Below are 12,486 nucleotides of genomic sequence, written 5' to 3' on the forward strand. Positions count from 1 at the left end.
GCCAGTACATGCTGTTAGTATCTTTAATGTGAGGTAGAGAACAAGAAACATAGGAGAGGTACAGATAAAATGCTTTTAAAGTTCCCTAGAAAGACTGCTGGATGAAAGGCTTTTTGTAGAGGAGGTGACAACAGAACTGAACCTTGAAGAAAGGGTAGAATTTGAAGATGAGCAAAGAAAAGTACCTCACAAGGATAAAGCAATATAAGCCAAGATACAGAAATGGACAGGATGGGGAAGAGCAAGGACTGAGTAGCCTGGTTTGGCTAAGGAGTGCGGAATGCAGGGGAGTGCTGGTGGGTTAGGTAGACTTTCTAAAGCTAAAGGCCACATTAAAGAGTTCAACCTTTATTCCATAGGCAGTGAAGAACCTTGTAGATTATTAAGAAAATAGCTAACAATAACAGAGCTAGGCATGAGAAAGATTACACTGTCAGCAGATATAAGTGGAGGAAGAGACAGAAGAAGAGAACAGTGAGGAAATTATGATAAAACTCCAGGTAAGACATTACAAGGACCCTACACCAGGGGGGCAGCAGCAGCACTGGAGAATATGAGAGGTAATCTGCATGTATAAGAGACTCTGGGGACTTCCCTGGTGGTCCGGTGGTTAAGAATCTGCCTTCCAACGCAGGGGACACGGGTTCGATCCCTGGTCGGGGAACTAAGATCTCAGATGCTGTGGGGCAACTAAGCCCGTGCGCCACAACTACTGAGCCAGCGTGTTCTGGACCCCGCGTGCTCCGGACCCCACACGGTGCAACCAGAGAAGCCCACGCACTACAACAAAAGATCCCATGTGCCGCAACGAAGATCCCGCGTGCCACGATGAAGAACCGAAGCAACCAAATAATTAAAAAAAGAAAAAAGAGAGAGACAGACTTTGTCAGTTGGGCAAGGAAGATGGAAGGGACAATAATCACCCAGCTGTTTCCATTGGCAGAGAGCAGGAAACAGGAGCAAGAGCAGATTTGGGGTAGGAAATAAATTCCATTTTAGACCTAGGTAATTTAAAGTACAGGTGAGGGGCTTCCCTAGTGGCGCAGAGGTTAAGAATCCACCTGCCAATGCAGGGGACACGGGTTCGAGCCCTGGTCCGGGAAGATCCCACATGCCGCGGAGCAACTAAGCCCATGCACCACAACTACTGAGCCTGCGCTCTAGAGCCCGCAAGCCACAACTACTGAGCCCGCATGCCACAACTACTTAGCTGACAGGCCTAGAGCCCGTGCTCCGCAATGAGAAGCCACCGCAATGAGAAACCCGCGCACTGCAATTAAGAGTATCCCCCACTTGCTGCAACTAGAGAAAGCCCGGGCAGAGCAACGAAGACCCAACGCAGCCATAAATAAATAAATAAATTTATTTTTTTAAAAAAGTACAGATGAGGCAACAAAGGGAGTGGTGGAAAAACAGTTGGAAATTATAAACTTGGGCACGTTTAGAGAAGAGATACAGATTTTGGAGTCAACGGCTAACAACTGGGAGTGACTAAAAGTAAAAGGCCACAGAGATAATAGAAAGAACACAACACATAAGGGCCATTATCACAAAAGAATTTGGTGACTGGGTATGAAGGATAAGAAAGTCAATAATGACTTTGAATCTGTATAACTAAGAGAATGGAAACGCCATAACACAAAGATGAAAGAAGAGAAACAGCAAGTCTTAAAGGGAAAATAGAGCTAGGGTGGAAAATCAACTGCCAACATTGTTATTTAAAAAGACTCTTATTACTGCAGAGAAAATGGACTAGATGAGTGTTTCTCAAGTTAACCATGGAAAGATGCACCTGGATGTTGCACGTTACATCATGATAAAAGTTTTCAAAGCTTATTCATAACTTCCAAACTTATCTTGTTGTGGTCCAGTAACAAACAGTTTGCAGATTAGCACAGGTCCACAGACCATCCTTGGCACTGTCCTAAACTAGAAAATCTTCAAGATGCCTCCCACTTCTAAGATGCTAGACATTAATATTGCAAATCTGGTTGCCGAGGAAGAGTAGCAAATTAGGAAGAGAAAGGCCAGTTCTCATAATATACCAGCAGTGACAAGGGCTGGTACCTACAGCATTTCTCGATATGTGTTAAGTTTCCTTCTTTCTTTAACTTTTCTCATCTGGGTGAAATGGAGACATAGCTGGCTCACCTAACTCCCATGGTCAAGAGAAAGAAATGATACATGTGAAATCACAATATAAGTACAGGTATTATTATTAAGATGCTACTAATAGCTCCAAATACAGAGCAGTAAATTCCAAACCTGATTTCATAAAACTTCAGGCTTGTCTGTAATCTCACGGCATGACATGAAATTTTCCAAATAAAAGTCACTTTATTTTACTTTATTAAAACAACAAAAGAGCGAAAACTTCCCACAAAGAAAAGATTCATGACCAGATGGCTTCACTGGTGACTTATACAGAATGTTTAAAGAATTAGGGGACTTCCCTGGTGGCCCAGTGGTTAAGACTCCAAGCTTCCACTGCACGGGGCATGGGTTCAATCCCTGGTCGGGGAGCTAAGATTCCACATGCCACGCATATAAATAAATAAATATTAAGAAAAGAAGGCATAGTCAGAGCTGAGGAAAAAAAATAAGGCATAGACAGTTACACCTCAATAAAAAATAAATTTTTTTAACTGACAGCAAAATAAAAACTTTTTCAGACTTTCAAAAGCTGAAAGAATTTATCACTGGAACACCTGCACTACAAGATATATTAAAGGAAACGTCTCATACAGAAGAAAATGACATCAGATAGCAATCTGGAACTACTCAAAGAATAAAGAGCTCTCTAGAAATTGTAAAAACGTGGGGGATTATAACATAGGTAGAAGTAAAATGTATGACAGCTATAGCACAAAGGATGGGAAAGGAGAAATGGAAGTACACTGTCATATGGTTCTTATACATGAAGTGGTGTAACACTTAAAGATACACTAAGGCAATTAAGTATGTATACTGTAAACCCTAAAGCAACCACTATAAAAATAAAACAGAGGAATGCAGCTAATAAGCCAAGAAAGGAGATAAAATGAAATCATAAAAAATAATCAAAAAAGAAAAACAGGGGGAAAAGGACAAGAACAAATAGGACGAATAGAAAACAAACAAAAGATGTTAGATTTAAATCCAATAATATCAATAATCACATTAAATTTAAATGGTCTAAATACCCCAAATAAAAAGCAGAGATTGTCAGAGTACATAAAAAAGCAAGACCTAACTATATGTGGCCAACAAGAAACCCACTTCAAACATAAAGACTAAAATAGGTTAAAAGTAAAAGGACTGAAAAAGATACCAAGCTAGCAGTAACCAAAGAAAGCTGGAGTGGCTATGCTAATATCACATAAAGTAAGATCTCAGAGCAAACACTATGACTGGGATAAAGAATGTCATTTTATAAAAATAAAAGGATCACTTCATCGAGAGAACAGAACAATCTTAAATGTTTATGTATCAAATAACAGAACTACAAAATGTGTGAAGTAAAAAGTGAAAGAACTCGTACAAATCAATAGCAAAAAGGCAAAAAATCCAATTTTGCAAAAGAAGACATACAGATGGCTAATAGGTATACAAAAAGATGCTCACCATAGTTAATCATCATTAAAATGCAAATCAAAACCACAATAAGATATCACCTCACACCTGCTGGAATGGCTACTACCAAAAAGAAATAACAAGTGTTGGTTAGGATGTGGAGAAAAGGGAATCCTTGGTTGGTGGGAATGTAAATTGGAGCAGACACAATGGGAAACAGTATGGAGGGTCCTCAAAAAATTAAAAATAGAACAGAATTACCATATGATCCAGCAATCTCACTTCTGGGTAAACATAACCAAAGGAAATGAAATCACTGTCTCAAAGAGATATCAGCACCCCCAGGTTCACTGCATCATTATTCACAATAGCTAAGATGTGGAAGCAACATAAGTGCCCACACACAGATGAATGGATAAAGAAATTGTATGATATGCATGCAATGGAATATTATTCAGCCATTAAAAAAAATGAAATGTTGCCATTCATGACATCATGGATGGACATCAAGGGCATTATGCTAAATGAATTAAGTCAGAAATAGAAACAAATACCATATGTTCTTTCTTATATGTGGAATCTTTAACAAAACAAAACAAAACAGGGACTTCCCTGGTGGTCCAGTGGGTAAGACTCTGCGCTCCCAATGCAGGGGGCGCAGGTTCAATCCCTGGTTGGGGAACTAGATCCCGCATTCATGGTGCAACTAAGAAGCCCGCATGATGTAACTAAGATCCTGCATGCCACAACTAAGACCCAGTGTAGCCAAAATAAACAAACAAAACAAAACAAACAAAAACCCCCATCAAGCTCATAGATACAGAGACTTAATTGGTGGTTGCCAGAGACAGGGGTAATGAGTAAGAAAAATAGGTGAACTGTGTTTTGGGGGATTTTGTTTTATTTGTTTTTTAGTTTCAATAAATTTTTTAAAATTTATTTATTTTAATTTATTTATTTTTGGCTGCATTGGGTCTTCATTGCTGTGCGCGGGCTTTCTCTAGTTGTGGAGAGCGGAGGCTACTCTTTGTTGCAGTGTACAGGCTTCTCATTGAGGTGGCTTCTCTTGTTGCGGAGCACGGGCTCTAGGTGCATGGGCTTCAGTGGTTGTGGCACGCAGGCTCCGTAGTTGTGGCTCACGGGCTCTAGAGCGCAGGCTCAGTAGTTGTGGCGCACGGGCTCAGTTGCTCTGCGGCATGTGGGATCTTCCCGGACCAGGGCTTGAACCCGTGTCCCCTGCATTGGCAGGCAGATTCTTAACCACTGCACCACCAGGGAAGCCCAGTTTCAATAAACTGAATAATAAAAAAGATCCTGCTTAGTCTCTCATGGTAGAAATAAGACAGCAAAAGAAACTTTGTGAACAATGATACCAAGAGTCTTATTCAGGGGCTGATGGTCGTCTTGCTCTCCATCAACATTGCCTCACCCCATCTTCCACACCCAAGCATACATATGTTGTTTTTATTGGCTACAAAGCAAATGTGATAATATTAAGGGATAGTTTAAAAATAAAGAATGTAATTTTCCAAAAAAAAAAAAGTGAGAGAACTAAAAGGAGAAATAATCAAATCCACAAATAGAGATTTCAACATCCCTTTCCAGTAACTGATAGAACAAAATGAAAGAAAATCACCAAAGATGAAAAGAAAGAAAATTAAAGAAGACCTGAACAACACTATCAACCAACTTGACTTAATTGACATTTACAGAACACTGTAATCTAAATGTGGTCTCTGAACACAGTACAATTAAATTAGAAACCAATTCCTGATAAATCCCCAAATATGTGGAAACTAAATATAACTTCTAAATAACCCATAGATCAAAGAAGACATCAAAAGGGGTACTAAAGGGAATTCTCCGGTGGTCCAGTGGTTAGGACTCCACTCTCTCACTGCCAAGGGCCTGGGTTCATTCCCTATTCAGGGAACTAAGACCCCACAAGCCACTCAGCGTGGCCAAAACAGAAAAAAGGTGGGGGGTGTATTAGAAAATATTTTGAATTGAATAAAAATGAAAACATGTCATATCAAAATCTGTAGGATGGGGCTTCCCTGGTGGCGCAGTGGTTGAGAATCTGCCTGCCAATGCAGGGGACACGGGTTCAAGCCCTGGTCTGGGAAGATCCCACATGCCGTGGAGCAACTAGCCCCGTGAGCCACAACTACTGAGCCTGCGCGTCTGGAGCCTGTGCTCCGCAACAAGAGAGGCCACGATAGTGAGAGGCCCGCACACTGCAATGAAGAGTGGCCCCCGCTTGCTGCAGCTAGAGAAAGCCCTAGCACAGAAACGAAGACCCAACAAAGCCATAAATAAATAAATAATTAAAAAAAAAAAATCTGTAGGATGCAGCTAAAACCAGTGTTTAGAGGGAAATGTATAGCACCAAGCATCTATGTTAGAAAACAAGAGGGACTTCCCTGGTGATGCAGTGGTTAAGAATCTGCCTGCCAATGCAGGGGACCTGGGTTCGATCCCTGGTCTGGGAAGATCCCACATGCCGCGGAGCAACTAAGCCCATGAGCCACAACTGAGCCCATGTGCTGCAACTACTGAAGCCTGCATGCTGCAACTACGGAAGCCCACGCGCCCAGAGCCCGTGCTCCGCTACAAGAGAAGCTACTATAATGAGAAGTCCATGCACTGCAACGAAGAGTAGCCCCCACTTGCCACAACTAGAGAAAACCCTCGCACAGCAACCAAGACCCAACGCAGCCAAAAATAAAATTAAAATTAAAAAAAAGAAAACAAGAAACATCTCAGATTTAACTGATTTAAGCTATTACCTTAAAAACGTCAAAAAAAATTAAAGCCAAACAAAAGGAAACAAAGAGCAGAAAGCAATGAAATAAAAAACAAAAAATAAAAAAAAAAAAAATCAATGAAACCAAAAGCTTTCTTCAAAAAGATTAAAACCTATTTGAAGCTATTTTTTTATATTTATTAATTTATTTTTTGGCTGTGTTGGGTCTTTGTTGCTGTGCGTGGGTTTCCTCTAGCTGTGGCGAGCGGGGGCTAGTCTTTGTTGCGGTGCACGGGCTTCTCATTGCTGTGGCTTCTCTTGTTGCGGAGCACAGGCTCTAGGTGCCCGGCTTCAGTAGTTGTGGCTCGCGGGCTCTAGAGCGCAGGCTCAGTAGTTATGGTGCACGGGCTTAGTTGCTCCGTGGCATGTGGGATCTTCGCAGACCAGGGTTCGAACCCGTGTCACCTGCATTGGCAGGCGGATTCTTAACCACTGCACCACCAGGGAAGTCCCTATTTGAAGCTATTTTAATTAAAACTTTGAAGTTATTTGCACAAGGACAAACAGGCCAATGGAAGAGATTAGAAAATGCACAGACATACACATATATGTCAAGGCTTCTAATGCAATGAAAAATAAGTGTTCAATAAACAGTGTTGCTTAAATAGAGAAGCCATATGGAAAAAAAAAAAAAGAAAAGATCCTTGGCCCTAACTCACATCATATATAAAATATACAAAAATAAATTCCAGAAAGATCGTCAGTGAAACAATAAAGCTTCTAGAAGATAATATGAGAAAATAGCTTCATGACCCTGGGGTAAGCAGCGATTTCTTAAACAGGTCACAAATTAACCATAAAGGAAAAAACTAATAAACTGTACCCATTGAAATTAAGAACTTTATTCTATCAAAGACATCATTAGGAATGTGAAAAGGGAAGCAGTTACTGGCAGTACTTACTGTTCCTTAATACTACATTTAAGATACCAACTTATTTCTGCTACTGAGAGACCTAAGTAAAATCCTAAGAGCTCCACTTTGGCATATGCATCTACAACTAAACTAAGTAACCAAGGAACCTCTGCCAAAACAAGGCCAAACTTTCTCCCCAAATTTAAGTATAATTTTGGTTTAGGAAGAAAGCTCATGAAAAGGTTCTTTGGGGGGAATGTACCATCACACCACTGTGCCTTTTTTTCCCCCAAAACACAGTGAACTCACTGAGGAATTTTAAGTGGCGAAACCTTGAGAAATTTCACATGGCAAAAACTTCTTGAAGATATAATGGACAGGCTAGGTAGGGCCAATTTTCTACAGCTCTCCATTCTCTATTACACTGAAGCACAACAACAAGCTGGAATAAAGTAGTTCTATAGGTAGTCTAAACAAAAAAGGACAGAGGCTCCTGTGAGAGAGCACAGTGGCAGATGCAGATGTGCAGTTGCAGGCATAGAAGGGATGGTAAACCAACGCGATCCCAGTTTCACCCAAGGAAAAGAATGTAGTGCCCCATGCCTGAAGCATAATACTAGTTCAACAAGAATATGCTGAACAAGTGAATAAACAAATGAGTGAAGAGGAAAAGATTAAAGGGACAGCTGGGCAGGAAGTAAGGAAAATTGCTTGTAAAAAGGAGAAATATGTACTGAAGGAAAAGAAGAGCCAGGAAAGCAGAGTATCACGGTAAGTCAAAGAAGAAGCAAGTTAGCCAAACTGGCCAAGAAAGTAAAATGCTACAGAGATGAAGACAAAGATGATGGTCACAAGTCTATAACAGCAAAAGAAATATTCTGAGAACTGCACTAGAAGGCAGAAATGGAATATACATTGCTCCTAATCAAGGGCAAATACTCCCAATACTAATGTTCAGGTAATTTTCAGAATTAAAATAGGATTCTTAGCTATCATTTATCATTTCCCATGAACCAGGTATTGTGCCAAGCATTTACTTATGTTACCTATTAATAGCATTTGGAAAATTAACCCAAAATATCCCAAGTCAAGCTACGCTGATTTGAATATCAACCTTAGGAAGCACAGTTGATATTATCTATAACTTAGAAAGCTTAAGCTCAATTGTACTTCTATCTGAAAACAAGAAATGCTAATGGTGAGGGAACAGTTTTAAATGACATATAAAATGGAATCTCAGAGAGAGAAAGAAAATATATAGCCTTTTCCAATACTAACTAGGAGACAACTATACGGGATATAAAGCCCAAGAGTGGAAATGGAGGCATCAGGCTGTTATAGTTTAATGACACTGACCATTAATAAATCCAGCTAACTCTCCTTGTGCTAATTCCATGTCCAAATAAGCTTCTGACTATAATTTGCTTCCCATATAGTTTTGCTTAGTGAACATCTGTACCACTTAATGATGATACTTCTTACTAAAAACTGTCATTTTGGCTTATACATTAGTCTCTAGTGAATCAGCTCCCTAAGCCTAATCATTTCTGGGTGTACTAACAAATCAATTTTAAGCCTATAAATTCAGAAACCGGACCTTAGAATGTATATGCATACTATGATACTGTGAAATTCTAGGAGTCGGCCTGGGTGCAGATAGCTAGTTTCCCCTCTGTCTTGCTGAACACCTATTCAAACCACAGTACTTAAACAAAAATAATAATTAGCTGAGTCTGTGAGTCATCTTTTAGCCCCACAGACAAGGATGTATCTCAGTCCCGTCACACCGCACCAAGCATACACCTATGACGCTGAGGCAGTCCCCTGAAAGAGAACTAGTCTTCTTCTTACCACTGAAGCGGCTGGGCTTTAACCTACAGCTTTCTGATAAGGTAGATATCGAGAACCTCTAACGAGATTATTTCAAAAAACTATTTTAACACAGAAATATTCAGCGCATTAGAAATATCAGAGAATGGATAGGGATTTCCCTGGTGGCGCAGTGGTTAAGAGTCCGCCTGCCAATGCAGGGGACACAGGTTCGAGCCCTGGTCCGGGAAGATCCCACATGCCGTGGAGCAACTAAGCCCGTGCTCCACAAATACTGAGCCTGTGCTCTAGAGCCCACGAGCCACAACTACTGAAGCCCTCACGCCACAACTACTGAAGCCCGTGCTCTGCAACAAGAGAAGCCACCGCAATGAGAAGCCCGCACACCGCAACGAAGAGTAGCCCTCACTCGCCGCAACTAGAGAAAGTCCACGCGCAGCAAAGAAGACCCAGTGCAGCCATAAGTAAATTTATCTTTAAAAAATAAAATGAAATTAGCATATATAGGAAAAATCAATCTACCACAGTGGAAATTTAAGAATAAAAAGAAAAAGGAAGACTCACGTGTGTCTTTCATATCTGAGGGTCTCTCGGATGGACCAGGCAACCTGGTATGGCGAGGCCTGCTCTGAGTCCTCCAGTTCTTCCCCACTCTCTTCAGACCAGTCCAACCCTAGGACGGAGGAGAGGATGTTGCAAGTTAGAAAAAATTAACATTTATTTAAAATTTAGATAAAAAGCTACCTGAAATACATAACCCGACACCTATAGCAAGTACTATCATAGTGTGAATAAATCCCTCCTGATGAGTTTCAGCCCTGTTCTGGCAAAGGTATTAATAATGAATGTATGACATGCACTCGCATTTAAAATAATGACATTACAACAAAAAGGCTATATTCCACGGATGAACTTCTTTCGTCAGATGCTTCACAAATGGAGTAGAAACAACACAAAGCAAAGAGAGAGTTCAAGTCAAAAAGAGGGGTAGAATTTCTTAAGTATCAAAACGTTATACACTAAAATAATGTCAAAAAATATAAAACATATTCAAGACGACAGGAAAAGAAGCCTAATGCATGTTCAGGCAAGAAAAAGTCAAAAGGTGCCAGTGGACTCATGCTATACCTCAACAAAGAAGGGGCCTAGAATATACTGTGAAAGGCAGGCACACTCCATCCCCTTTTCCCAACAACATCTCTGGAGGAAAGGACACCATCCACTAGGCAGGGCCATTCCCAGGCTCTTGCCCCCTGCGGGAAGAGGGAAGGGTAGGATGGCAATGTTCTCTTTCTAGTATCGCTTGGGGTTTCTTTCGGTTCTTTTAAACAAGAGCTGTCACATTTTGAGTTCCATTTGGAAAACAAGGTTAGAGGGAAAAGTAGAGAAATACAGTATAATAATGCTTATTTATTTTGTTAAATGCTATTATTTTTAATGACTGGATAATTGTTAGCTTCCAACATACAGGTTTTGCCTTTTTTTTTTTCTTTTTTTTTGGCCACACAGCAGAGTATGCACGATCCTAGTTCCCCGACCAGGGATCGAACCTGTGCGCCCTGCAGTGGAAGCACAGCATCTTAACCACCTGACCGCTAGGGAAGTCCCAAAGGTTTTGTCTTTTTAATTTTGTATCTTGAAGAGGTCTTAAATACTGATGTTGCATAGCCTAAAATACAACAGTGTGTGGACTACATAACCTTAATAAACTCATACCACTATGAAACTTTAATCAGATACCTTGATGACTAGTATTCTATGTCTTCCTTCTTGAGACCCTCAGAAATCAAAAGACCATCTTCATTAGGCACAGTTAGTTAAAAAGGACCTCACAGATTTCTTCCATAATTCAAATGAGTTTACATGTGCCAAATTGGGAAATTAAGAAAAGGTTAATTGAAATGCAAATTATAAATGCTTAAAATTAAATATTGCCATTGGCACAAAGAAACGCCAAATCTAGTTCCAAGATGACTATTCAAAATGTCAGGTCATCTTAAAAAGTAAGTTACTTTCTCTAACTAAAATAATTAGTAGTTTGTTAAAGAGTAAATTAAAAAAAACAAAAAACAAGTAAGTGACCACATCATCACCTTCAGGATGTTGAAAGGTGAGATCTTTCAAACACAAAGTGACACTCAAGGCACCTTTAAAAATTAGAACATGAGTTGTTATCTTTTATATTTTCTGTAGAAGTCATAATAATGTCTACTAAGATACCCATGCTTTCTCTGAAAAAGTCAAGATCTAAGTCATAAGAAGTAAGATGGAAGTGTTTCTCCTGTTTTAAAATTAACTGTCCAATAAAGCAAACCTTTGATCTTGGCTTCATTATCACTAGTTTCAATGTAACTAATTGAGATAACCAGCCCAAACAGGACTGTAGAAGCCAATTAAATACCGTGTTTTTAAGTATTCTTTGCTGACATGAATGCAGAATACACTTGGTTATAACAGTGCACTGTAATTTCTGGTTTCTCCAAAATAAACTGTTTTAAAAATTTGGGTCCCTCATATGCTTGAATTTTTTAAAAATAAAAAGACAAAACTTTTGGGCTTCCCTGGTGGCGCAGTGGTTAAGAATCCACCTGCCAATGCAGGGGAAATGGGTTCGAACCCTGGTCCGGGAAGATCCCACATGCCACGGAGCAACTAAGCCCGTGGGCCACAACTGCTGAGCCTGAGCTCTGGAGCCCGTGAGCCACAACTACTGAGCCCACGTGCCACAACTACTGAAGCCTGCATGCCCTAGTGCCCGTGCTCCGCAACAAGAGAAGCCACCACAATGAGAAACCCGCGCACCACAACGAAGAGTAGCCCCCGCTCGCCAAAAGCCCACGTGCAGCAACCAAGACCCAATGTAGCCGAAAATAAATAAAATAAAATAAAATAATTAAAAAAAAAAAAAAAAAAAAAAAAAAAAAGACAAAACTTTTCTATTAGTTTTAGTTCTGTTCAAAATGATTGAAAGTCAGCCCTCAACACAACATAAAATTTCATAGTTTCAAAAGCTAAAATATTATCAGCATCTAGAAATAAACAGAAATATAAATAAAAATTTAGCAGATGGGCTTCCCTGGTGGCGCAGTGGTTGAGAATCTGCCTGCCAATGCAGGGGACACGGGTTCGAGCCCTGGTCTGGGAAGATCCCACATGCCGCGGAGCAACTAGGCCCGTGAGCCACAATTACTGAGCCTGCGCGTGTGGAGCCTGTGCTCCGCAACAAGAGAGGCCGCGATAGTGAGAGGCCCGCGCACCGCGATGAAGAGTGGCCCCCGCTTGCCGTAACTAGAGAAAGCCTTCGCACAGAAACGAAGACCCAACACAGCCATAAAAAAAAAAAAAAAAAAAAATTTAGCAGATGATATGGGTAAAAGGTAGAATAAAAGGCAAACATTTGGAAAGAAAAGTTAGATCTCTGCCTCAAAACTAACACCTAATGAG

The 12,486-nt window shown here is 40.4% G+C and overlaps 1 protein-coding gene across 3 annotated transcripts in view; it reads right to left on the reverse strand.

The window, feature by feature from the left end:
• The window catches only part of INO80D (INO80 complex subunit D), a 61,036-nt gene that overhangs the window by 21,156 nt on the left and 27,394 nt on the right, over nt 1–12,486 (reverse strand). For all 3 annotated transcript variants that reach the window (XM_036858169.1, XM_036858168.1, XM_036858167.1), the window contains one exon: nt 9,607–9,715. In XM_036858169.1, coding sequence (XP_036714064.1) covers nt 9,607–9,715 — 109 coding nt within the window. The remainder of the gene's footprint in view (nt 1–9,606; nt 9,716–12,486) is intronic.

The sequence above is a fragment of the Balaenoptera musculus genome, chromosome 7, assembly GCF_009873245.2.
Source record: "Balaenoptera musculus isolate JJ_BM4_2016_0621 chromosome 7, mBalMus1.pri.v3, whole genome shotgun sequence".
Lineage (NCBI taxonomy): Eukaryota > Metazoa > Chordata > Mammalia > Artiodactyla > Balaenopteridae > Balaenoptera > Balaenoptera musculus.